At 34.6% G+C, this 24,238-nt stretch overlaps 4 protein-coding genes across 9 annotated transcripts; 1 reads left to right on the forward strand and 3 right to left on the reverse strand.

Annotated features, from left to right (window-relative positions):
* The first annotated feature begins 1,326 nt into the window (after window positions 1–1,326).
* On the forward strand, window positions 1,327–11,244 carry LOC133682541 (putative GTP diphosphokinase RSH1, chloroplastic). Of its 5 annotated transcripts, none has more exons than XR_009836702.1 (26): window positions 1,327–1,740; window positions 1,939–2,135; window positions 2,970–3,149; window positions 3,253–3,318; window positions 3,409–3,501; window positions 3,579–3,710; window positions 3,822–3,923; window positions 4,011–4,088; window positions 4,162–4,233; window positions 4,841–4,948; window positions 5,043–5,140; window positions 5,674–5,734; window positions 5,839–5,901; window positions 5,997–6,053; window positions 6,145–6,246; window positions 6,541–6,699; window positions 6,828–6,959; window positions 7,068–7,154; window positions 7,266–7,337; window positions 7,699–7,785; window positions 7,874–8,315; window positions 8,593–8,654; window positions 8,752–8,820; window positions 8,943–9,076; window positions 10,508–10,569; window positions 10,647–11,244. XR_009836702.1 is itself a non-coding variant. In XM_062105918.1 (25 exons), the coding sequence occupies exons 1-24, from the start codon at window positions 1,716–1,718 to the stop codon at window positions 9,042–9,044; spliced, it is 2,646 nt and encodes an 881-aa protein (XP_061961902.1). In that variant the 5' UTR covers window positions 1,327–1,715; the 3' UTR covers window positions 9,045–9,076; window positions 10,508–11,244. The 5 variants fall into 5 exon arrangements, 2 of the variants coding, with proteins under 2 accessions (XP_061961902.1, XP_061961901.1); XR_009836703.1 differs by having other exon boundaries at window positions 10,688–11,244; XR_009836704.1 differs by having other exon boundaries at window positions 11,123–11,244.
* LOC133682542 (uncharacterized) lies at window positions 10,331–11,976 on the reverse strand. 2 transcript variants are annotated; one of them, XM_062105920.1, is made up of 3 exons: window positions 11,526–11,976; window positions 11,387–11,447; window positions 10,331–11,195 (listed from the first exon to the last, which is right to left on the reverse strand). In XM_062105920.1, exons 1-3 carry the CDS (start codon window positions 11,774–11,776, stop codon window positions 10,722–10,724), a joined length of 786 nt encoding a protein of 261 aa, XP_061961904.1. In that variant the 5' UTR covers window positions 11,777–11,976; the 3' UTR covers window positions 10,331–10,721. The 2 variants fall into 2 exon arrangements, with proteins under 2 accessions (XP_061961904.1, XP_061961903.1); XM_062105919.1 differs by having other exon boundaries at window positions 11,363–11,447; window positions 11,526–11,974.
* A 383-nt stretch (window positions 11,977–12,359) lies between these two features.
* LOC133682051 (extensin-like) lies at window positions 12,360–13,894 on the reverse strand. The gene is made up of 2 exons (XM_062105291.1): window positions 13,056–13,894; window positions 12,360–12,915 (listed from the first exon to the last, which is right to left on the reverse strand). Exons 1-2 carry the CDS (start codon window positions 13,846–13,848, stop codon window positions 12,596–12,598), a joined length of 1,113 nt encoding a protein of 370 aa, XP_061961275.1. The 5' UTR covers window positions 13,849–13,894; the 3' UTR covers window positions 12,360–12,595.
* A 4,831-nt stretch (window positions 13,895–18,725) lies between these two features.
* On the reverse strand, window positions 18,726–20,280 carry LOC133682050 (extensin-like). The gene is made up of 2 exons (XM_062105290.1): window positions 19,459–20,280; window positions 18,726–19,318 (listed from the first exon to the last, which is right to left on the reverse strand). The coding sequence occupies exons 1-2, from the start codon at window positions 20,249–20,251 to the stop codon at window positions 18,999–19,001; spliced, it is 1,113 nt and encodes a 370-aa protein (XP_061961274.1). The 5' UTR covers window positions 20,252–20,280; the 3' UTR covers window positions 18,726–18,998.
* Between the last annotated feature and the right edge of the window lie 3,958 nt (window positions 20,281–24,238).

The raw sequence follows: 24,238 nt of genomic DNA on the forward strand, positions 1-24,238 counted from the left end.
CAACAGCCGAAAGAAGAGGAAGAGAAGTTGGTTAGCTGCGTAAGAATCTTCTAATTTTATCCTTCGATTCTCAAAATGCAGTCAATTAAGGACTTTATTTTGTTGACTTCACTAATTGTTCCGTAGAAACATAATCTAAACACACTAGGCACCCACTGAGGCTGCTGATCAGCTAATTATAAACTAATTCACCACCTTTTACTAATCTATTCCTCTTAACTTATCTGAAATCTCTGCACTTTGCAATATCATAAGACAGGATCCTTAGCAGTACTGCTAAAAAGAAAAAAGAATCCTTGACAATAATGACAGAAGATCCATTGCACAGGGCCAAGTGTACTCCCACTTAGAGTTTTTAACCATTTTTCTCCAAATTAATCCAACTTCTGCAAGAATCCTCTTATAACGTGGTGCTTAACACTGAGTTCACGCTAGCAAGGCACAATAAATCTCCTGATCTTTATTGAATGATTCTGTCTTACCTAATCACTGACGCCATAATTCTCCAAGCACAGCCAGTCCTTCCAAGCTATCTATAGACGTGTTTATTAGCTAACGAGCTGCTAATGGAGCCTGCATTTTGCCCCTGCCCCCGCTCCCTCTCTTTAAGAAAAAGGGTGGCACTTATGAGTAGTGCTCTTGCCATTTTCACTGTGATAATGATGAGCTTGTACAACGTATATTATATATGATTTTTTCCCTCTCTTTAAGAAAGTTTTATTCTTATTTCCCAGCAACAAAACAACGAAAACCAAACAGCGATTGGTCAGGAGAGAGAGAGAGAGAGAGAGAGAGAGAGAGAGAGAGAGAGGGAGGGAGAGAGAGGAGAATGATCTACCCCATCTTCTAACTAACGTGTCTTTCGACTTGAATACAGGAAAAACCAGCTATTTAAACAGAAGAATAAATCTCAAGACACTTGTCCAAAGCATTGACCAATCTTGTCCTTGTCGATGGAAGTCACAGTGCACTGAATAAATTAAGGCCACTAAAACCCATAAAACATTTAACCTTGGAAAGGAAAATATCAATTGGCTACCCGCAATATGCTATAATTGATGTAAGAAATGAAATTTGATGTGAAAATGTATTTTAAAATTCGGAAAAAAAAGAAGAGGAGCTGCCGAGATATTTTTTTAGGGGGGTTGTGTACGGCATGCTTGACAGGCGTTTACGGCGTGAATCTCCGAATTTTACTCCGCTGGCCGTCCTTTAAAATTAAAAACCAGAAAGGAAGAATTCCACCTAGAAATTACCAAGACAAATTTAATTGACATTTGCATAAGCAAAAGAAAAAGTATATATCTTTTATGGAACGGCATTCATTTTGTGTGGCCTTCCGCTGGCTAAACGGGACAACTGTCCCAGTCTCTCTCTCTCCCTCTCTAGATTATCTCTTCACCTCCTTCCTTCAAAATCCATCGCTTATTTTTTCTCTGTCCAAAATTCAAAACTTTCGCATTTACATAAACCACCGCTACGCTTTGCCAGATTCTCTTTCCTTAACAAGACAGCAGAGATTTAAACCCCTTAAAGACTCCTTGCTCTAAAAAATCAAACGCCAGCGCTCTCTCTCTCTCTCTCCCTCCCTCCCTCCCTCTGGTAATCTCGAACCAATCAAGTGCCGATTGAGGCGCGGAGTGTGTTTGCCTGTAAACGCTTAGAACATTTAATCCAATGAGATTGGTGCTTCTCTCCGATGCTTCTCTATAGAAATGGCCTCTGCTTCTTCGTTGTCAGGTTTTTTCGCTTCTCTTTTTACCACTGAATATTGATTTCTCTATTGAATTACCACTCAACTTAGCATCTCAATCAATTCAAGTATTTTAATCTTTCTTTTTTCTTCCGGGTAATTGAATTAGGAGAATCCTGTCCTCACTTGATTTAGGATTTTCGGGATTTAGTTTTTTAAGAATTGTGTGGTTGTTAATTTTGCAGTTCCAGTGGAATGCTTGAATATATGTAAGTTATTAACGAAGGGGGATGGAAGTGGGAGATATGAGTGTAGTGTGCTTTCTTGCGCGTGGAAAGCTCCTAGAGTTTTGACAGGGTTTCTGGCCAGCACTGCTCATCCATCTCCGCAGTGTTCGTCATTCTTGTGTGGCCGAAATGGAAGAAGGAAGCAGTTTAAGTCTGTAAGTTCCTCCCTTCACCTGCCTTCTAAAATTATTTCGAATTTATTGCTAGCTTAGCCTATTATCCACCATACTTTCTTCATAGTTTTATTTGGAAGCTATACCTAAAGCCTTGCGATTGTAAAGGAAATGAAAAGAAGATACACAGTTAATTCTTCGGATTTTGATACCTAGTAGGCAAACGAAATGATCGGGATCTTTCATTTTGATAGCAGTGGTAAAATGAAAGCTTAAGTAGTTATATAGTTTACTCTGAATCTGGAACATAAAATATGGGTAGTTTTTGAATCTACTTTTCTTACGAGTCATTCGCCCTTAAAAGTGTGTGAGATCGGTGAGCCCATCCTATCAAGTCAGTAGAAGATTCAAATGCAGCTTCTTTGTTTAGCTGCCGCTAATTTTGGCGAGTTCGAGTTCATTGTTGTTCCAATGGCCAATTTTTAGAATAAAATCTTGGATGAAAATATTCCATTTCAGTGTAGCCATATTTTTTCCAGACAAGGTCAGTTGTTAAGCATCCACCTTTCCATATTCAAGTTAGGCGTTATGAAAAATCGCTTAAGAGCCAATCATAGCATCTTTATCCAATAATTACTACAGTGCTAGAAATACCATCATTTTAGAGTGCCAAATTCTCCCTATCAAGCTCCAAGTGAACATGTGAAATTCATGTTGTTTATAAAACCAAAGGCAATCCTAATGCAACTGCCCATCAGTCCGTGGTTAGCATATTACAATAGTGCTACAACTCTGTTGTCTTATTACCAAAATTTGCTTTGCAAACAATATTTTCATGATTATAATATCTGTGCCTTTTCTATGCTACATTGCCAGAGATGCAAAGCCTTTGATACCGGAGTTTGTTATGCCAGTGAAGATTCTGACTTTGCACTTCTTGGGAGATTTTTTAAATCCAGATTGCATCATGTAGCTGGTAAAAAATGGCAATTGTCTTCTTCATCATCCATTTCTGCAGATACCATCAATGAAGTTTCTCCTGAGAGATTGTGGGAGGTAAAATTGCACTATTGTTTCCTATGGTGTCTCTAGAAACTTCTTGAAAGCGATGTTCTTTCTGGTATGGTTTGGCTTAGCTTACTTTGTGTAATTGCCTCAGGATCTTAAGCCTACTGTTTCATACCTTTCACCAAAAGAATTGGAATTGGTCCATAAAGCTCTTAAGGTACTCGTGCTCTTGTATAATCTTCGTGGACATATTCTTGCATATTGACACAGGTGAAGTATTCGTGAACTTAATGTTTTGGTGGTACAGCTGGCCTTTGAGGCTCATGACGGTCAGAAAAGACGCAGTGGAGAGCCCTTCATTATTCATCCTGTTGAAGTTGCACGTATTCTAGGAGAACTTGTGAGTTTCCTTTAATTTATAATGTATGCCCATTTCTTGACATTGACTTTTAACTTGCTCACTTGCCTGTTTATTAGGAACTGGATTGGGAGTCAATTGCTGCTGGATTACTGCATGATACTGTCGAGGATACGAATGTTGTTACTTTTGAAAGAATTGAGGAGGAATTTGGTCCTACTGTGCGCCACATTGTAGAAGGAGAAACTAAGGTGCTTTCTTTACATTGGTACATCTATGAACTAAGCAGCTGAAATTGTATCTTATATATTTTGTTTGAACACACAGCACATATTGATTCTAAGTTTCTTCCATTGGCTTAGGTATCCAAACTGGGAAAATTAAAGTGTAAGAATGAAAATGAATCGGTGCAAGATGTAAAAGCTGATGACCTGCGGCAGATGTTTTTGGCTATGACAGAGGAGGTGGTTCATTGCTTATAGTTTTTTTTTTCCGTGCATAATCTTATCCATTGTTTAAGCCATTTTACAATTAAACTGCTGCCTTTTCAGGTCCGTGTTATCATTGTCAAATTAGCTGACAGATTGCATAATATGCGAACTCTTTCGCACATGCCATTGCATAAGCAGGTAGTGTGTTGAGATTTTAGATTTAGTTGGCTATTGACCTCAGTTATATTTAACATCACTATTTTGTCTGCAGTCCAGCATTGCAATGGAAACACTTCAGGTCTTTGCTCCTCTTGCAAAATTGTTGGGAATGTATCAAATCAAGGTATATCTATACACCTCTTTTTTACGTGTAAAATTCCTCTCTATGATTCTGTGTTGCATATAATTAGTTAGTGGTTGTAAACATGTTAACTCATGTTGTGTAACTTGTCTTGATTATATCAGGTGATCAAAATTTGAGATGTTGAGATAGAGAAATTCATGCTTCTAATTTCATCTATAGTTATTTCTGTTACTTAGTTCCAAACTGTGAATAACCAGATTTGAAATTTTAGTAAAATTTGAGGCAACGCATTCCTCTAGCCTAAGAAATTGTTAAAAACGGACCATTTAATTGTTTCATTCCTTGTCAATCTATAACATATTATGCTTATTTTTTGGTGCTGTGATATATTGTTCTCTTTAATTAAACTCATTTGCTCTACTAAGTGTGAATGCAACATGTTTTTCCAAAACTGCTGAATGATGCGCACTTTATTTCTCCCATCTGCTTTCGGCTTGTCCACTGTTAATCAACAGTTGCATGATGCCATTGGTGTCCTCTTCTATTTAAAAATATGACTAGTGCTTAGGATGGTCTCTGCTTGGAGAGCTTGTTATAGTTTTTCCCCCTGTTAATTTTAATTGATTACCTGACATGATCTTTGCAGTCTGAGCTTGAAAATCTATCATTCATGTATACAAATGCTGAAGATTATGCTAAGGTCAAGAGGAGAGTTGCAGATCTGTATAAAGAACATGAGAAAGAACTGGAAGAGGTTTTGTTTTTCTTCTCTTTCATGCATTATGTTTAGTTAGATCTGTAGAAGTATCTACTTTATTATTAATCAAAGGTTTGTGCTTTTGTTTTAGGCAAACAAAATTTTGAAGAAGAAGATAGAGGAAGATCAGTTCCTAGACCTTTTGACTGTGAAAACTGATGTGCGTGCTGTCTGCAAGGAGCCTTACAGGTGAAGCCATGAATCTTCTAATAGTTATTTTCTTCATTTATTTATTTGATCTGGTTGTTGATTTTGTTTGAACCAAGGATTTCATTATCTTTGTTTATTATTATTTGTTGCAAGTTGTGGTGTTTTACCTTAGATAGCCATATCATTATGTGATTAAATGGTAATTTTTAAGTTAAATGGGCTTAGACAAATGTGGTACTATGACAAGCAAGTTCCTTAGTAGTCCTCATGTCAATCTTGCACCCTTCGTAAATTTTTTTTTTATAGTAAACTCCCTTGTGGCCTGTTGGTTGAGTATTGTCTGGCTCTCAAAAGGGTAGGCAGATGACCCTTGTTGATGCAGATGGTTAGTGAGTTTCTTATTTTACATTGAGTCTTCATGTCATCTATTGAAGATTATAGTTGCTTTTAGTTTTTACTACCATCTTTTCCCCTCATGACCTGTTGAAAGTGTTGCTTTAAATGTCCTTTTCTCTATGTTTGGTTTTCTTCGTCAATGTTTTTGACTAGGAACTTTTGTTGTGTGCTTTCAGTATTTATAGAGCTGTGCTTAAATCCAAAGGTTCGATCAATGAAGTTAACCAGATTGCTCAGGTTTGTTTTGACATGTGCTTTGAGCCATCCCAAGAAACATCCAAAAGTGAAACTTCACATTTTTTTATTGTGCACTAACACATTTGTCCTTCTAATTAAATCAGCTTCGAATTATCATCCAGCCAAAGCCATGCATTGGAGCCGGGCCATTATGCAGTCCACAGCAGGTATATCCCTGTCATGATCTATGGAAATGTGTCTTCTGCTAACTCTGTGACTTGGTGTACGTTATGGGCTTTTCTCATGGTCAGATCTTATGCAGATATGCTATCATGTTCTCGGCTTAGTCCATGGAATCTGGACCCCCATTCCTCGAGCTGTGCGTATTCTCTTATCCTTCGTTCTGAAGCGTTAGTGCTAATATTAGACTGTTCATTGTGTTTTAATACATTGAGCAAATTTCCTAACAGATGAAGGACTATATTGCAACTCCAAAACCTAATGGTTATCAAAGTCTTCATACAACTGTAATTCCATTTCTGTATGAAAGCATGTTTAGACTGGAAGTTCAGGTATTCTTTGATGTTCATGTTTTACCAAGTTCCATTTTCTTCTGGTAGTAGGGAAAAGAGGTTTCATTTTTTGCTTTTGTTTTTTTGCCTTCATAGGAGAGCTTTGCTTGTGCAAGGAGAATTGTTGATTTCTTTCAGTCTTCAAAAGAAAATGTTCAATTTATTTTCTCTGTTGTCCTAATTCACTCAAACAGTCACTGATGGTTGTTTTCAATTTTTAGTTCATTTTCGTAGTCTTTCTGATTTAGGACTTGGTTGCAACATATTTAGTTATAAATCCATCTATTTTGGCAGATAAGAACAGAAGAGATGGATCTGATAGCTGAGAGAGGCATTGCTGCTCACTATAGCGGGAGAGTATTTGTTACAGGTTTAGTTGGACATGCAATGCCTAACGGTAGAAGTACAAGAGGGAAGGCAGTCTGTCTTAACAATGCAAACATTGCACTCAGGGTACGTTAATCTTGCTCTTGATAAGTCAGTAATTTGCAAACGTCCATAAGAAGCTTGTAGGAGAGCTACTTTTAAGGTTCTGTGACTTTGATGCTAATTTCATGGTTGAAGTCCTTTCTTTCCTCCAGATTGGCTGGCTTAATGCAATTAGAGAATGGCAAGAAGAGTTTGTTGGCAATATGAGCTCTAGGGAATTTGTAGAGACCATTACCAGAGATCTACTTGGTAGCTGTGTCTTTGTATTTACACCAAGGGGAGAGGTAAGATTGCGTATTAATTTGCACTTATGAAATCTTTTTGGTAAGAAATGGTGAATTTACATATTAGATGTGCAGTGCTGGATTTTGATATTTGATGATACGGTACAGATAAAGAATCTGCCAAAAGGAGCAACTGCAATCGACTATGCTTATATGATACACACTGAAATTGGCAATAAGATGGTGGCTGCAAAGGTATTGTTTTTTGGTCAATATCATATTCTTTTATTATTGGAGGGTTACTAAAAATACAAAAGCAAAAACAACAAAATTCTATGTCTGAATTCTGCATTTCCCCTTTTGCAGGTCAATGGTAATCTTGTCTCTCCAATGCATGTACTTGCTAATGCAGAAGTCGTGGAGATAATTACTTATAATGTTAGTATTTATTGATCTTATAATGTTTGTAATGTTTTCCAAAACTTTATGCTGTAGATCATACATATCCGATCCTTTGCATAATAGGAAATAAAAGATAATATGCTCTTCCAAGTTCCAACTACTGGAGTTTGAGTAAATATCGAAGCTTAATGTGATTTTTGGAGCAAATGATCTCTTTTTGTAAGGTGATGGTGTATTATAAAGCTATAGTGATTGGCATTATGATACATTATACGATGTGTAATTATTCATCTGCTTTTTGAGACTTTGCAGGCTTGCATATACATCTGAAACTTAAAAATGCACACCATTATCCCCTTGTTCTGCTGCTCACCTCATAACTTCATTGTTTGTTCAGGCACTCTCTAGCAAATCAGCTTTTCAGAGGCATAAGCAATGGTTGCAGCATGCAAAAACACGAAGTGCAAGGCACAAAATTATGAAAGTAGGTTTAGTCCTATGAATTGAAAATAAAGTTTTTTGTTTTTGTATTTCCTGCTGCTCTAATAATAAAATGCTCTTCATCTGTTCAGTTCTTAAGGGAGCAAGCTGCACTATCTGCTGCTGAAATAACAGCAGATTCGGTAAATGACTTTATTGCTGATTCTGAAGGGGAGAATGAGGTAGAAGATATGTCAGATAATAACAAACGGAGCAGACCTCTGTGGGAGAAAATACTTATGAATGTTGTGGAAAAGTCATCCCAAGGGAAATGTTCAAATGATTTTTTGCCCGTGAACTATGGAACTGTGTGGACCCCCAAGGTCAATGGGAAACATAATAAGCATGTGCAGACCAAGGGGGATTTATTATCTCAGGGAAATGGTGTTGCCAAGATGATACAAGCTAGCATTCCAAGGTACAAGGAAGTCTTGCCTGGTTTAGAAAGTTGGCAAGCCAGCAAGGTTGCCTCTTGGCACAGTCTTGAAGGGCACTCCATCCAATGGTTTTGTGTTGTATGCATTGATCGAAGAGGTAATTCTTCTTTCATTCAGTGATGGTTTGTTTTCCGCCTCATGGTTGCATATTTAATGAATTCTCAAGGTTGTGACTGGCCCAATCATGGTATGATAAATTGTTTTTTCTCCAAGCTTGAAACTCGTGGTGAAAATCTGATCATTCTGTAGCTGCTGGAATAAAATCTCACAATTTTGTGGGGTGATGGCTTTCATTTTCCTGTCTAATTCCTGTCTAATATCAATATTTCTGATTGTTTCTTGTTGACCATGTAAATATTGGAATACAATTTCAGGCATGATGGCTGAGATTGCAACAGCTTTGGCAGCTGTAGATATCAATATATGTTCTTGTGTGGTAAGTAAGAACATCATACAGTGAAGTAGTGAACATGCTCTATTAATGATCTGTTCAACTGATAGACTAACGTAACATCTTTGATTTCAACCATCAGTCGGAGACTGATAGAGGAAGGGGAATGGCTGTGATGCTGTTTCATATTGAAGGCAACCTTGATAGTTTGGTAGGGCATTGAGAATCCATCTCCTTCATGTCATGACATGTGTCATTTCTCTGCCTCTCTCTATTTTTCCCACGGCTGTGGAAATTAGTTGGTCATGACATGTCTTCTCCTACCTCTTTCAGGTTAAGGGTTGCTCAAGTGTGGATCTAATTCAGGGTGTTTTAGGATGGTCTACGGGATGCAGCTGGCCAAGCTCAACAGAAAACCATCTTCTTGAATGCTAATTGATTGGTGGCCCCAGCTGTTGCAAGCTTGGGTAAGAAATTTTGCCCCCAGAAAACTGAGGTTCTGGTGCTCTTACATTTTTTGATAATTAGCTTTGTAGTTCTCAAGTATTTTGTTGTCATTGGGACAAATAAAATAAACCAGCAGCAGCCAATTGAGCCAAGTCTGCCTGTGGAGATTCAGGGCATTGTATATAGTTAAAGAGTGGTAGTTAAAAAGTATACACATGTAAAGATACTTGTGAAGAGGATGGTGAAACATCTAAACAAAAAGGTGTTTTTAAGAGTTCTTGAGGTAAGATGACGCCCTTTTTTTTTCTTGATATAAGCTGCACCTTTTGCCCGTGAATTATTGTATTATTTTCATGCAAGAAGCCTATGTTTTACTGGTTGAGAAACCCCAGTTTTCCATGGACCAGCATGGCTCCACGTCTAGGAGCCCATAACTTGAGAAGTAGCGTAGCTACAGGATTTGTTTTTTAAATTTTTTATTTATTTTGTGTCTCTCTGCCCTTTATAATTCTAATCCTCGGTAGTTATAGCACTGGCCTCGGAGAGAGCTCACTTGTTCCGAGGCCTGAGGGTGCTATTACATTTTAATATCTTGAATCGGCACCAGCCTTGGTTACCATAAGCATGACAACCAAACAATTTTTCTTAATAAGAAAATGATAAGTATTATATTTTAATCATCGTATGTAAAATAATCATCAGTGAACAAGTGCTGCTTCAATGTACAATTTGTGCGAGATTGAGGGGGAAACGAGAATAGATCAGTGAGATTCTTATTGCCCTTCTTAACTTCTCCGAGGACATATGTTTCAGTTATCCACTAAACTAAACCTCGATAGAATTACCATGAACAACTTGATAAAACAGGGCACTACGATGAGTAATAAAAGTAGCAACAAAAGTGTTGGTAGTAACATCGAACAAACCCAAATCTTCCTCCTTGTTGGCTCTGCAGTTTGATTATTAACTTCAAGGACTTCGGTTTTTTACTGGTTTCATGATTATCTGTGTCCCCGTTGAGGCTTTTTGCCGTTGTTGGAATCGCCAAAATCTTCAGTTTTGTTGCTTCTGTCTTCCTCAACAAACTTCTCTTTGATTTTTTCGTGAGCGGAAGATTCTTAAAGCTCTATTTTTTTTTAGAGTTTAAATTTAATAACCATCGGAGATCAGGGAAACTTTTTTTTAAAAATCAGAAGTTACTGTTTGAGATTGTCTTGTTTACCTTGATGTATTAGGATTCTTTTATTATTTTCTTAACTAGTAAATAAGCAATCTAAGAGCTGTAATAGAGTTTTTATTGAAGATTATAGACATTTTATAAAATATCATAGATTTTCTCTAATTTATCATCAGTGTTAGGGCTGTAACTTTAAATTTGAGGCTAGATTCTATTCATGCTATGCATCGCGTCAGCTATACATCGTGTCACTTGATTATTATGAACTTTGCAGGTTTACTGAGGTGCTCTTTACTTCCGGTGGCAATGCCTCTATTGAATAACTCTTCATTTTTGGTACTTCCATCTTCCTCCACAATCTTCTCTTTCGATTCCAAACTTTGCGTGTTTATCATGATGTTCTTGAGTTCCAGTGACAATACCTCCACTGACTCTGCTGGCCAAATTACCTCAGCATTGGTCTCAGCGGAAGTGCTTCCTGTTTCTTCTCAACTCTCATCACCTTCGTCCATGACATATTCTTCACTGCTATCCTCCTCCTCCTCATCTTCAACCCAAAGCATTGCTACAGTCGGATCAGCAGTCATCTTTTCAGCGCCAACTGCCTCTTCCCCCACAACATATTCTTCGCTGGAGTATCCCTCCTCATCTTCTTCAACCAGATTCACTGATTTAGTTTCTTCTTCCATAATCCTTTCGGTATCTACTTCCTCTTCCAGCCTTTTAATTTCAATTCTTTCCAACCATGATGAGTTATCTTCGGAATCATTCTTGATATTGCCCTCCACTTCATTCATCGACTCGCTATCAAGTACTAGCAAGGGAAGTTCTTCCATGCCACAACAAACATCAAATGATGTAATAATTATTTCTTGTCTTGTATCATCAGTGAGGAGGAACTCTTGATCATCGCCAGTGAAATTATCATTTTCGTCATTGATCATACAGGCAGAATTCTCCTCCTGAACCAAATTTAACAAGGTATGAGTAATACATAATTATTCCAAGCTAGTTTTGAACTCCCTTTCAGCATCATGACAAGATCGTGACATCATATAGAAATAGACCCTAATGGATCCTTCATCTATGTGAAAGGATATTTAATGCTGGAAAAATTATCAATGATTACCAAAATCAAACTCTCAGTACAGACCAGTTCAATACAATCAACCTGGATTTCTTCTGCAGTCATCCCTATAGATCCATCTGTCAAACTGCAAATTAAGAAACCATTCTCTTAATTCTAAGTATTGCTAACACAAACACACATATAACAGTGTCTTAATGCTGACCATGGATTCTGATGGAAAGTGGAGGACGGATTTTCAAGCGTAAAACACAGGCCTCGACTGCCTTTGGCTTCTTTTTTGCACGGTAAGTCCTCCTTATCGGTGTCTCTTCTCCTCCTTCTCTTGACAGCAAAAGCAGCAGCAATCAAACTAGTAACAACGAATACTCCACCCAACACAACCGATCCTCCAATATCTATGGTTATTTGTGCCTTGTTTTTCCTTTGTTTAGAAGGGCATTCAAGCTTCTCCATTGTTATTGTTGGGTTAAGTTCTATTGCTGGTTATGATCGTGTTGGAAGTTTGGCTTGGGTTTTAACGAATCCAAATGATTCCAAACTTGATCTATGAGGAGAGAGATACCCGGGAGAAAATAACTATTTTACCTCTAAAAGTAACCTAAATCTCTTTTTTCCCTTTGTTTCTTGAATTTAACCTGGTTTCTGAGTTGGTTGGGTGTACTAAAGTTTCAAACCAAACTATTTAATTTACAAACTAAAGGGACCAAAATTGTTTTTAAACAAAATCTCAAAAGCAAAAGGCAACGGTGACACAAAAGTTATTTAAAAGAAATGTCTCCTTTTTCTTCTTCTTTCTCCTTTTCAGTGCCTTTCAAACAATAAAAGCGGACACTTTTTTGTAAAATAACACCATTAACCCAATAAAAAATATTTTTTAAAAATAAAATAATCACATAAGAAGTAAATTAAAATAAACCATCAACCAAAAACTTCCACAATATTAAAGGAACAAAATAAAAAAAAAAATCATGATCAAAGGAAAAAAAATAAAAGGATTAGAATTGACACCATATTTTTTTAAAAAAACAAAAGGATCAGAATTCAATGACCTTGTGGTTCATTAATATTTGGTGATACTGATACATCATTAATCTCCCAAAAAGAAAATAAAAGAAAAATCTTAATTGAAGAATGTTTATCACAAAACTCTCCCGATAATGAAACTCATCAATACAAAAGACCATAAACAACATGAAGGAAATCAAGCTGTTACAACAGCTTTAAACATTAACGTAAAAAATAGATGAATTGTAGTCATGGAGAGAAGACAATTTAATAACCAGCAGGGGTTGATGTAGGTGCCGTCGAGGTGTAGAAGAAAGTCCTCATGGAGTACAGTTTTATTTTCTTGTCATGGAGAATGTGATAAGCTGAAAGGGGAGCACCCGTAATCCCAAAGTTCATATCTGTCGGAACGTTGCAGGTTTTCAATGGAGAGCTTTCAAGGTAAGCCTTGCATTCTGTGAGCTTTAAAGCTGGCAATGTTTTGAAGTAGTAACCCTTTGCATTAGTTGCTTCAGTCGAGCAGGAGAAAGGGACTTTCTTGTAGCCATACTGGTCCACAGCAGTACAGGCTATTCTTATCACAGCTCCTACACACAAAAAATAGTTTTTGTGAGGAAAACATAACAAAAGCTTATCATTGATCAGCAACGTCTGTAAGAATAATAATACAAGCGAAACAAACTAGTACATTGAATCCGAGGAAGAATAAAGAGGGTGTAGAAATTACCTTCAATAGGGGTATAGTTAGAGCCTTGTTTGCAGAGGACAAAACCTTCTACGCCGATTGGGCTATGCTCATAGTCCAGTTTGTCATTACCTGGTTTTGGTATGTATAACTTTGGTTCCGGGAGATTTGGTTTTTGGGCATACCCATCATGTGGCGTGATATTCTCTGGCTTCGGTGTAGTTGCCTTTGGTTGTTCATAAACCTTCTCTTTCGGTTCATAACCATGATCGGGTTTGGGTACAGTCATCTTTGGTTTCAGAAGGTTTGGTTTCGGAACATATTCATAATTTGGTTTGGGAACTTCTGGTTTTGGGTTGTAACCATAATTTGGCTTGGCAGTGTCTGGTTTGGGCACGATCAACTTTGGTTTCGGGTCATTACCATAGTTGGGTTTTGGCAATGTCAATTTCGGTTTGGGAACTTCTGGTTTTGGGTTGTAACCATAATTTGGCTTGGCAGTGTCTGGTTTGGGGATGGTTGGCTGGCCAAGGTATGGTTTTGAGTCATACCCGTTGTCTGGTTTTGCTTCTGTGAGCTTTGGTTTGGGGAGGGTTGGCTTCGGATTGGAGTCGTAATATGGTTTGTGGAGGTCTGGTTTGACAACGTCTGGCTGTGGTTTTGGGTCATAACTATACTTGGGTTTGGAAGTGTCTGGCTGTGGTTTTGGGTTGTAAGTATAATTTGGCTTGGTTGTATCTGGCTTTTGGTCATAGCCGTAACCGCCAGCGGAGGCAATCACTGACAATGACAAGAGCAGGAGGAAGGCGGCGGAGGAGGAATGGGTTAGAGCCATTGCAAAGAGGACAGGGATAGAACTTCAGATTGTTGATATGGGACGCTACCATCATCATGCCCTTTTATAGGACTGGTTGCCCGACTGGGTTACTAATCTGAGAAATAAAATATAGAAAGGAAAGGGAGACTAATTGTATGCACAGTAGGAGAGGAGGGGTGAGCAACGTGGGGAGCAATATTGCAATCCAGCATGATGGCTTGGACTTGGACAGTATTATATTCGGCATTTTTATTCAGGACGTGCCTTAATTTGCTACTAATTTTTTTTGACATAAAAAATATATATAAAAATAAAAATTTAAAAATCTTGAGTTTTTCTGTAAATTTATACCAAAAAATTTTAGATATAGCTGCAACGCTTGATCTAAGAGTAATATTTATAATATTACTAATAACATTAAACTTGCATGACCCAAGTTTAAGTGAGTCTGACTGCAACACCAGATTCAAGAATATTAGATGTAGGTCTGACTATAAGGTCGTGTCATAAAAGTGTGATAATTAAATAGATTAATTAAAAAAACCAAAGAAAAAAAATCAACAAGAAGAAAAAAATTAATGAAGAAAAAAAAATTAAATTAATTGGGTTAACCCTTTAAACCAGGTTATCCCGTAAAATTTAGAATTCACGTTATGAAAGTTTGATAACTAAATAGAAAAAAAAAATGAAGGGTTTACCCATCAAACCGGGTTAACTTATCAAACCAAGTTAACCCGTCAAGCCCAGGATACGTGTCATGAAAGTCTGATAATTAAATAGAAAGAAAATTAACTTTAACAAACTAAACTAAATGAAAAAAATAATTAAAAAAAATTCAGATTAACGCGTCAAATCAGGTTAACCCATCAAACTCGGGATCCATATCATGAAAATCTGATAACTAAATAAAAAAATTTTAACATTAACAAACTAAATAAAAAAAAAATTCATTAAAAAAAACAGTTATATAATATAATAATAATAATAATATATTAATATATTAGTAAAAGGCGTGGGAAAGCTTCTCCCACGCCTTTTAGAGTATTACTTAGTATATCTTGAAATTTGTATACTTGTAATGAACAGTTTCTTTCTGGATAAAATATAATTCATTGAAAATGACATAAAATATAGGCCTTTATTTCCTTCTTGTAGATCTTGCTTCGTGTTTATTAATTGATTTTTTCTCAAGATGGACACAGACCACTTGATGGTCGGATATCGTGGCATATCTTGTTTTGCCTTCTGTGCTAGTTGTCTTACAATGCATTTCTGTCCAAACCATGCAATCATCACAGGTCAGTTTTTCGAAAGTTTAGATTTGCTCATGGCTGCATAATCTTAATTAGCTGAAGTGATTGTTCTAGTTCAAAACATTTTTTCCTTATACCATGCTCCATGAGAAGTTATGCCTGGTAGTAAAGCACTGGCTACCGTTTTTGGCCTTTTTAGCGACTGAAAACTTGATAGCATGAAGCATGTTGAAGCACAACAGGTGTGGCTTCAAAAGTTAGGGGGTGCAAAAAACGCAATAACGAAGTTCATGATGATATTTTCAAAGAAGACGAGCTGCCGATTCAAAACCCGTCTCTGAATTAAGTTCTGTACAAACTAAGATTAAGAGAGAAGAAAAGTTGACACTTGCGTACTGTTAGAGAATAATACAAATTATATCCTGAAATCTTAGCTAACAGTTTAAGCTATTGAGTTGAGATGATTTTTTGATATGGTATCGGAGCCTTGATGACCAAGCAGTCATAAGTTCGAATCTCACAATCCTCATTTATTTGATAAAAATTAAGTACAAGGTAAAGTGGACCTGTGCAAGTTTCAAGCCCAAAAGACTTTCACTTGAAGGAGTGTATTAGAGAATAATATAAATCATATCCCGAGATCTTACCTAACAACTTAAATTATTAGGTTGAGATGATTCTTTAACACGTAATTGTAAAAGGTTTTTAATCACCAACTTCTTCTTCCTTACTTTTTTATCCTGTTTCTGCATTGAAAAGAGGTATTTTTGGAATATTATAAACAACCAGAATTTCAAGAGGAATTATCGTAGCATACTAGAGAATCTTGCGTATTTTTATAAATTGAATTTCGTCTAGAAATAAGAATTCAAACATAAAAATTGATTTATCCACATGAATTAAATTTAATTTATAAAATTCAAACTATCTATAAAACAAATTTAAGTGATAATGATAAATAATTATCCTCGATAATTATCTTTATTAATCCTGAAGAGTGTAGCTCAACTAATCAAGTCCTGAGTTTGCTCCATAGAAATCATCAGTTCGAGTCTCATAAATTTTAGAGTCACTGGAAACTTACATGATTGTTAACTTCAAGGCCCGTGAGATTAGTCGAGTTGCACGCAAACTGATCCGAACATCCATATTAATAAAAAAAAATCAAATAAATTATAATAAATAACTAAATATATATAAACAAAGATACAAAGATTTCTTCATCAGATATCATGAATTATAATTGTCCATATTTGATGTCACTATTTTATTTCCGCATTATATATGTCATAGAATATTACTAGATTATTAGATTATTGGCATGCACTATGGTGTGAGTGAGATCAATTTTTTTTAACATATATAAATTCTCAGGCATTTCTAATGTGTCTTTTAATATATATAAAAAATATTTATGAACTCAAAAAATAATGTATATTTGATGACATCTTTTTTAAATAATAATATAACAATATATTAGATGATATTTTTCTCAAATACTAAGACGGTGACATATTTGATAGGCAAGTGTTAACCTAAATAATTTATAATTGGATCATAAGATCGAGATAACCATATAAAAAACAAATTAAAATAAATTATGAAAGCCAGTTCATAATCAACTAAATGTTGAAAGGATAAAATTGAAAAAAAAATATTAAATTAAAAAAATAACCCACGTCAACTCAGGTTAACTTGTCAATCCACAACTCTAGTCATGAGATCAAGATAACCCCTTAGTAAGCAAATATAAAAAAAATTATGAAACCTAATTTTCAACTAACTCAATGTTGAATGATGAAATAAAAAAAATCACTTAAAAAACAAGACAATAAAAATGCAATTCAATATGGGCTAACTTGTTAAACTCGTAACGTAGATCATAAGATTGAGATAACTTCATAAAAAAAACAAAAAAAACTATGAAGCTATATTTCCAATAGATCCAATATTAAATATTGAAATTGAAAAAAAGAATAAATACAAGAATCAAGATAACTCCATAGAAAATAAATTTAAAAAAAAATTACAAAACTCAATTTCTAAACAACCTAATATTTAAGGATGAAAATTTTAAAAAAAAACCTAAATAAAAAAAAGAAGAAGATTGAGTTATTGGTGGGAGATATTGAAAAAAATATTCAATTAAAAAGAAAACTAAAAAAATAAATTGAGTCAATTTAGGTCAACATGTCAAACCTGTTACTCGATTTATAAGTTTGAGATAACTTCATAGAAAGAAAATTAAAAAACAATTATAAAGTCCAATAAAAAAATATTTAATTAAAAAATGAACTAAAAAAATAAATAGAGTTAACATACTAAACTTGTGATTCGGGTCATGAGCTACCAAACACTTTACCAAGAGAGAAAGAATCATATTTCTAGAACTAAGAGATTAACTAATTATCCAACACATAAACTTTATTCCTAAGTTACTTGGATTTTTTGGGATATCGTCAATAATATAATACCCAAAAGAAAAAAAAATGAAAATTGTATAGGTAATAGATGTTGAAGGATTCAATTGAAAAGTAAACTAAATTTTTTTTAGAAGCCTAATTCAAAAAAAAAATGTTAAAGGATTCATTTGAAAAAAAATAGTAAGAAACCGATCTTGAAAGTTGAAATTAAAAAAATAATCAAATAAAAAAAAAGATTAGGCACGCAAGCTTGGTGGCCCTACATGCATGGGTCTTAAAATAAAAGTAGAAGTGCATATTTTCAGGCCTTATTTATTTATTTTGTTTTTTTAAGTTGTCAATCCCTTTTTTTTTAAGGAAAAAAACAGCATGCAACATGTTTGTTGTTCAAGATTATGGAAAGGCTAGCAATCAACTTCGAAAAGTAAAAAACACATTTTCACCCATTTGTTTTTTTTTTTTTTAAAAGAACACCCTAAGAACCTAAAAAAACTCATTTTTGGTATTGAATCAACATTTAACTAGTTGAAAAAATTAAAAAATTAACCTAAATCCAAAAAGAAATCTTAATGCCAGATCTACTTTATTTTGGCAAGATAAAAAAAAGAAAAACAGACTGAAACAAAACTCTCATCGTTAAATAAAAATTATTGACACCAAAATTAGCAAGTTTCATCACTAAAAAGTAATCATTTGTCAACTCTATATCTCTTTTCTCAAACTTATGAACAAAAATGTGAGCAATCTAAAGTTTTAAACTAAACTATTTAATTTACAAACTAAATGGACAAAAAAATATTTAACAAAATCTCAAAAGCAAGAGGTGATGGTGACACAAAAGTTATTTAAAAGAAAAGCCTCTTTTCTTCTTTTTCTTCTTCTGCACTTCTTATTTAAAAGAAAGACTTAAATTAAGCCGAGAAGAAATATAAAGTCTTAAAATACAAGAACCCTTAAATTATATCAAAATTTATGTGATAATTAATTTATTATAATTATCAAAATTCATATATAATTATTTGAAAATCAAGTACATTTGTATTCAAGAAACATTTAAATTTATTCATTTGTAAATAATTCTAAACAACTTATCAAAAAATATAAAATAAATAATATAAATTAATTAAACAATAAATTTACTAAGAACATGCAAGTAACTTAGTATTTATAAACGCACACATTGAAATGGAAATTAACATGATAAAACCAGAGGACAAAATACAAAAAATACGAGTCTTTAACTTATATATTTTTTTTAAAAAATCAATGACCTTGTGGTTCATTAATTAATATTTGGTGATACTGATACATCATTAATCTCCCAAAAAGAAAAGAAAGAAATATCTTAACTGGAGAATTTGTCACAAAACTCCCCCACTAATGAAACTCATCAAGACAAAAGCCCATAAACGACAAGAAGGAAATCAATCCGTTACAACAGCTTTAAACAATGTAAAAAATAGATGAATTGTAGTCATGGAGAGAGGACAATTTAATAGCCAGCAGGGGTTGATGTAGGTTTCGTCGAGGTGTAGAAGAAGGTCCTCATGGAGTACAGTTTTATTTTCTTGTCATGGAGAATGTGATAAGCTGAAAGGGGAGCACCCGTAATCCCATAGTTCATATCTGTTGGAACGTTGCAGGTTTTCAATGGAGAGCTTTCAAGGTAAGCCTTGCATTCTGTGAGCTTTAAAGCTGGCAATGTTTTGAAGTAGTAACCCTTTGCATTAGTTGCTTCTGTCGAGCAGGAGAAAGGGACTTTCTTGTAACCATACTGGTCCACAGCAGTACAGGCTATTCTTATCACAGCTCCTACACACAAAAAATAGTTTTTGTGAGGAAAACATAACGAAAGCATATCATTGATCAGCAGCGTCTGTAAGAATAAGAATACAAGCGAAACAAACTAGTACATTGAATCCGAGGAAGAATAAGGAGGGTGTAGAAATTACCTTCAATAGGGGTATAGTTAGAGCCTTGTTTGCAGAGGACAAAACCTTCTACGCCGATTGGGCTATGCTCATAGTCCAGTTTGTCATTACCTGGTTTTGGTATGTATAACTTTGGTTCCGGGAGATTTGGTTTTTGGGCATACCCATCATGTGGCGTGATATTCTCTGGCTTCGGTGTAGTTGCCTTTGGTTGTTCATAAACCTTCTCTTTCGGTTCATAACCATGATCGGGTTTGGGTACAGTCATCTTTGGTTTCAGAAGGTTTGGTTTCGGAACATATTCATAATTTGGTTTGGGAACTTCTGGTTTTGGGTTGTAACCATAATTTGGCTTGGCAGTGTCTGGTTTGGGTACGATCAACTTTGGTTTCGGGTCATTACCATAGTTGGGTTTTGGCATTGTCAATTTCGGTTTGGGAACTTCTGGTTTTGGGTTGTAACCATAATTTGGCTTGGCAGTGTCTGGTTTGGGGATGGTTGGCTGGCCAAGGTATGGTTTTGAGTCATACCCGTTGTCTGGTTTTGGTTCTGTGAATTTTGGTTTGGGTAGGGTTGGCTTCGGATTGGAGTCGTAATATGGTTTGTGGAGGTCTGGTTTGACAACGTCTGGCTGTGGTTTTGGGTCATAACTATACTTGGGTTTGGAAGTGTCTGGCTGTGGTTTTGGGTTGTAAGTATAATTTGGCTTGGTTGTATCTGGCTTTTGGTCATAGCCGTAACCGCCAGCGGAGGCAATCACTGACAATGACAAGAGCAGGAAGAAGGTGGCGGAGGAGGAATGGGTTAGAGCCATTGCAAAGAGGACAGGGATAGAACTTCAGATTGTTGATATGGGACGCTACCATCATCATGGCCTTTTATAGGACTGGTTGCCCGACTGGGTTACTAATCTGAGAAATAAAATATAGAAAGGAAAGGGGGAGACTAATTGTATGCACAGTAGGAGAGGAGGGGTGAGCAACGTGGTGAGCAATACTGCTGCACCAAGGACACATTGCAATCCAGCATGATGGCTTGAACTTGGACAGTATTATATATATTCGGCATTTTTATTCAGGACGTGCCTTAATTTGCTATATATCTTGTAATTTGTACACTTGTAATTAACAGTTTCTTTCTGGATAAAATATATATAATTCAATATTTGAATTGACATGATGACTGCTTAGGATATGCTTATTGCTTTATATGGGAAATAATCCCTAACAACCTATCACAATGATTTTTATATTTATTTCTAATAACTAATATTCTTTCAATTGGTATAATAGCCCAATTGAATTCATTTCATTGTTCTAGTCATTAATATTCATGACAAATTATTCTTTCAATTGGTAGCGGAGAGCTCAATTAAAAAAGAACCTGAAAAAAATAAATAGAGTTAACCTACTAAATTTATGATACAGGTCATGAGATTCTAATAACTTTATAGAAAAGAAATAAAAAAAATTTAGAAACCTCAAAATTCAACCAACCCAATATTAAAGAATAAAATAAAAAAAATAAAAAGAGCAATCGAAAAAATTGACCTAAGTTAAATCGAGTTAATCTAAACTCACGATTTGAGTTATGAATTCAAGATAAATTCATAAAAAGTAAATAAAAAAATAATAAATCCTAATTCCGGCGAACAACATCAAAACCTCTCAATTATAGATGAAAAATCCCAAGGAATTTATGAATTCAGTGAAGGATCAGTTGACAAGTCACTAGCAAGCCCTTTTATAGAAGAATTGACTACCATGCATGAAGTATGATGGTACTAGAGGAGGTCAACATCATATTCTCGACAAGGCAGATAAAGTTGCATAGCTAAATGCTTTAAGAATGCATGTAAATGATAGTTTTCTGTTTCAATTCATTCTGAATTCACTTCCTTCTCAGTTTGGTCCGTTCAAAATTAATCACAACACCAATAATGAAGGATCAATGAAGCATAAGTAATTAAATTGATAAACATGTGTATTTAAGTGCAAGTATGTTTAAAACATGAAAGAAACATACAACATTGCTAGTACCTCAAAGTTAGTAAGAAGGAAGGGAATGGAAAACAAATCCCACCAAATTAAAGAAACAAAATGCACCTAGAAAATTAAGTTAATGAAAAATAAAAAGATAATTTTACTATCAAATGTTATTTTTATAATAAGAAAGGACATGTAAAAATGGACTACAACAAACAATATAAAGCTTGGTTTGAAAAGAAATGTAATAAAATTTCTTTTACTTGTTATGAATCAAATCTTGCTTAAGTTCCTTCTAATACCTAGTTGGTTGATTATAGTGTTCTTGCTCACATAAATAACACAGTGTAGGGATTCCTTACAAGCCAGAATCCGAAGGAAAGTGAACGACTCGTCTGTATGGGGAGTCGTTCAAAGGTGAAAGTGTAAGTGTTGCAACCTCTCATTTACTCATTAAGATTGGTCATGAGATAGATATTAAAGACACTTTATATTTACCTTTGATTTCGGCTGTAACCAAATTTTTGAATTTCTTCCCAAAAAAAAGAGAAATAAAAAATTGAGATCTGGCTAGGTCTGGGACTTAGACCCGGCCAGCATAAATTGTTTTGGATGAAGAATGTGTTTGGTAAAATATACCTTTATACATTCTCTTTTTATTTCACACTTTTTTGTTTTGATATTTGACTAAATAAGTTCTTTTTGGATATTAGAAAATTTCATAAAAATATGGAGGTTTTCAATGATTTACTTATGGATCCCTCACACTTTTCTTTTCGTGTGGTTTTGTTGGCTTTGTTGTATATATGATTTATGAACTTTTATTGTGAAATACGTATCTGATATGCAATACATGTTTTTTTCTAAAGAAAATGAAAATAGAAAATAGAAAATAAAAAATAATTCCCTTTTCTTTTAATCCAAATTTTACGAATTTATTTACTGGCGTTAGAATCACGAAAACAGTATCTTTAGTGTTGCGCAATAGTTACTAACACCAGAGTTAAAAATATTAATAAAAAATATTTATTGACACCAAAGTCAAGAATATTATAGAAAGACTATAAGAATATAGTTATCAAAGTCTTAAAATACAAAAACCCTTAAATTATATCAAAATTATGTGACAATTAATTTATTATAATTATCAAAATTAATATATAATTATTTGAAAATCAAGGGCATTTATATTCAATAAACATTTAAATTTATTCATTTGTAAATAATTATAAACAACTTGTCAAAAAATAGAAATGAAATACTACAAATTAATTAAATAATAAATTTGATAAGCACAAGCCAAGTAACTTGGTATTTATAAACGCACACATTGAAATGGAAACATGATAAAATTAACCGGAGGACAAAATACAAAAAAGACTAGTCTTTAATTTATTTATTTTTAAGAAAAAAAATCAATGACCTTGTGGTTCATTAATTAATATTTGGTGATACTGATACATCATTAATCTCCCAAAAAGAAAAGAAAAGAAAAGAAATATCTTAACTGAAGAATTTTTATCACAAAACTCTCTCGATAATGAAACTGATCGTCAAGATAAAAGCCCATAAACAACAAGAAGGAAATCAATCCGTTACAACAGCTTTAAACAACGTAAAAAATAGACGAATTGTAGTCATGGAGAGAAGACAATTTAATAACCAGCAGGGGTTGGTGTAGGTGCCGTCGAGGTGTAGAAGAAAGTCCTCATGGAGTACAGTTTTATTTTCTTGTCATGGAGAATGTGATAAGCTGAAAGGGGAGCACCGGTAATCCCATAGTTCATAGCCGTAACCGCCAGCGGAGGCAATCACTGACAATGACAAGAGCAGGAGGAAGGCGGCGGAGGAGGAATGGGTTAGAGCCATTGCAAAGAGGACAGGGATAGAACTGCAGATTGTTGATATGGGACGCTACCATCATCATGGCCTTTTATAGGACTGGTTGCCCGACTGGGTTTCTAATCTGAGAAATAAAATATAGAAAGGAAAGGGGGAGACTAATTGTATGCACAGTAGGAGAGGAGGGGTGAGCAACGTGGTGAGCAATACTGCTGCACCAAGGACACATTGCAATCCAGCATGATGGCTTGAACTTGGACAGTATTATATATATTCGGCATTTTTATTCAGGACGTGCCTTAATTTGCTATATGTCTTGAAATTTGTTTACTTGTAATTAACAGTTTCTTTCTGGATAAAATATAATTCATTGAAAATGACATAAAATAGAGGCCTTTATTTCCTTCATGTGGATCTTGCTTCTTGTTTATTAATTGATTTTTTTCTCAAGATGGACACAGAACCCTTGATGGTCAGATACCGTGGCATATCTTGTTTTGCCTTCTGTGCTAGTTGTCTTACAATACTTTTCTGTCCAAACCATGCAATCATCTGAAGTGATTGTTCTAGTTCAAAACATTTTTTCCTTTTACTATATGAATTCAACCACAAGAATTTAGTTAACCATATGAATAAATTTAATTCATAAGTTTAAACAGTCTATAAAAGAAATTTAAGGGATCATAATAAATAATTATCCCGTGATTATCTTTTTTACCCATTACTCTCCTTTATAGAAAGGCACCAAATAAATTATAATAAGTAACTGAATATATATAAACTAAGATTTCTTCATTAGATATCATGAATAATAATGGTAAGTATTCAATCTCACTATTTTATTTCCACATTATGTTATAGAATATTATTAGGTTATTGGTTTGCATTGCGCTATGGGTGAGATCAATTTTTTTAACATAAATAAATTTTCAAGCATCGCTAATATGTTATAAAAACAATTATTTATTAACTCA

This window comes from Populus nigra, chromosome 2 (assembly GCF_951802175.1).
Source record: "Populus nigra chromosome 2, ddPopNigr1.1, whole genome shotgun sequence".
In the NCBI taxonomy this organism is placed as follows: Eukaryota; Viridiplantae; Streptophyta; class Magnoliopsida; order Malpighiales; family Salicaceae; genus Populus; species Populus nigra.

What these genes read in the sequence shown, in the direction of transcription:
- LOC133682541 (XM_062105918.1), top strand. Translation starts at nt 1,716, where the DNA reads ATGGCCTCTGCTTCTTCGTTGTCAG. An exon ending in GGACCCCCATTCCTCGAGCT is followed by an intron (nt 6,054 to 6,144) that starts GTGCGTATTCTC and finishes ATTTCCTAACAG; the next exon opens with ATGAAGGACTATATTGCAAC. An exon ending in TATTTACACCAAGGGGAGAG is followed by an intron (nt 6,960 to 7,067) that starts GTAAGATTGCGT and finishes GATACGGTACAG; the next exon opens with ATAAAGAATCTGCCAAAAGG.
- LOC133682051 (XM_062105291.1), bottom strand. Translation starts at nt 13,848, where the DNA reads ATGGCTCTAACCCATTCCTCCTCCGCCGCCTTCCTCCTGCTCTTGTCA. An exon ending in TAACTATACCCCTATTGAAG is followed by an intron (nt 12,916 to 13,055) that starts GTAATTTCTACA and finishes TTTTGTGTGTAG; the next exon opens with GAGCTGTGATAAGAATAGCC.
- LOC133682050 (XM_062105290.1), bottom strand. Translation starts at nt 20,251, where the DNA reads ATGGCTCTAACCCATTCCTCCTCCGCCACCTTCTTCCTGCTCTTGTCA. An exon ending in TAACTATACCCCTATTGAAG is followed by an intron (nt 19,319 to 19,458) that starts GTAATTTCTACA and finishes TTTTGTGTGTAG; the next exon opens with GAGCTGTGATAAGAATAGCC.
- LOC133682542 (XM_062105919.1), bottom strand. Translation starts at nt 11,776, where the DNA reads ATGGAGAAGCTTGAATGCCCTTCTAAACAAAGGAAAAACAAGGCACAA. An exon ending in ACTTTCCATCAGAATCCATG is followed by an intron (nt 11,448 to 11,525) that starts GTCAGCATTAAG and finishes CTTAATTTGCAG; the next exon opens with TTTGACAGATGGATCTATAG. An exon ending in GTACTGAGAGTTTGATTTTG is followed by an intron (nt 11,196 to 11,362) that starts GTAATCATTGAT and finishes AATTTGGTTCAG; the next exon opens with GAGGAGAATTCTGCCTGTAT.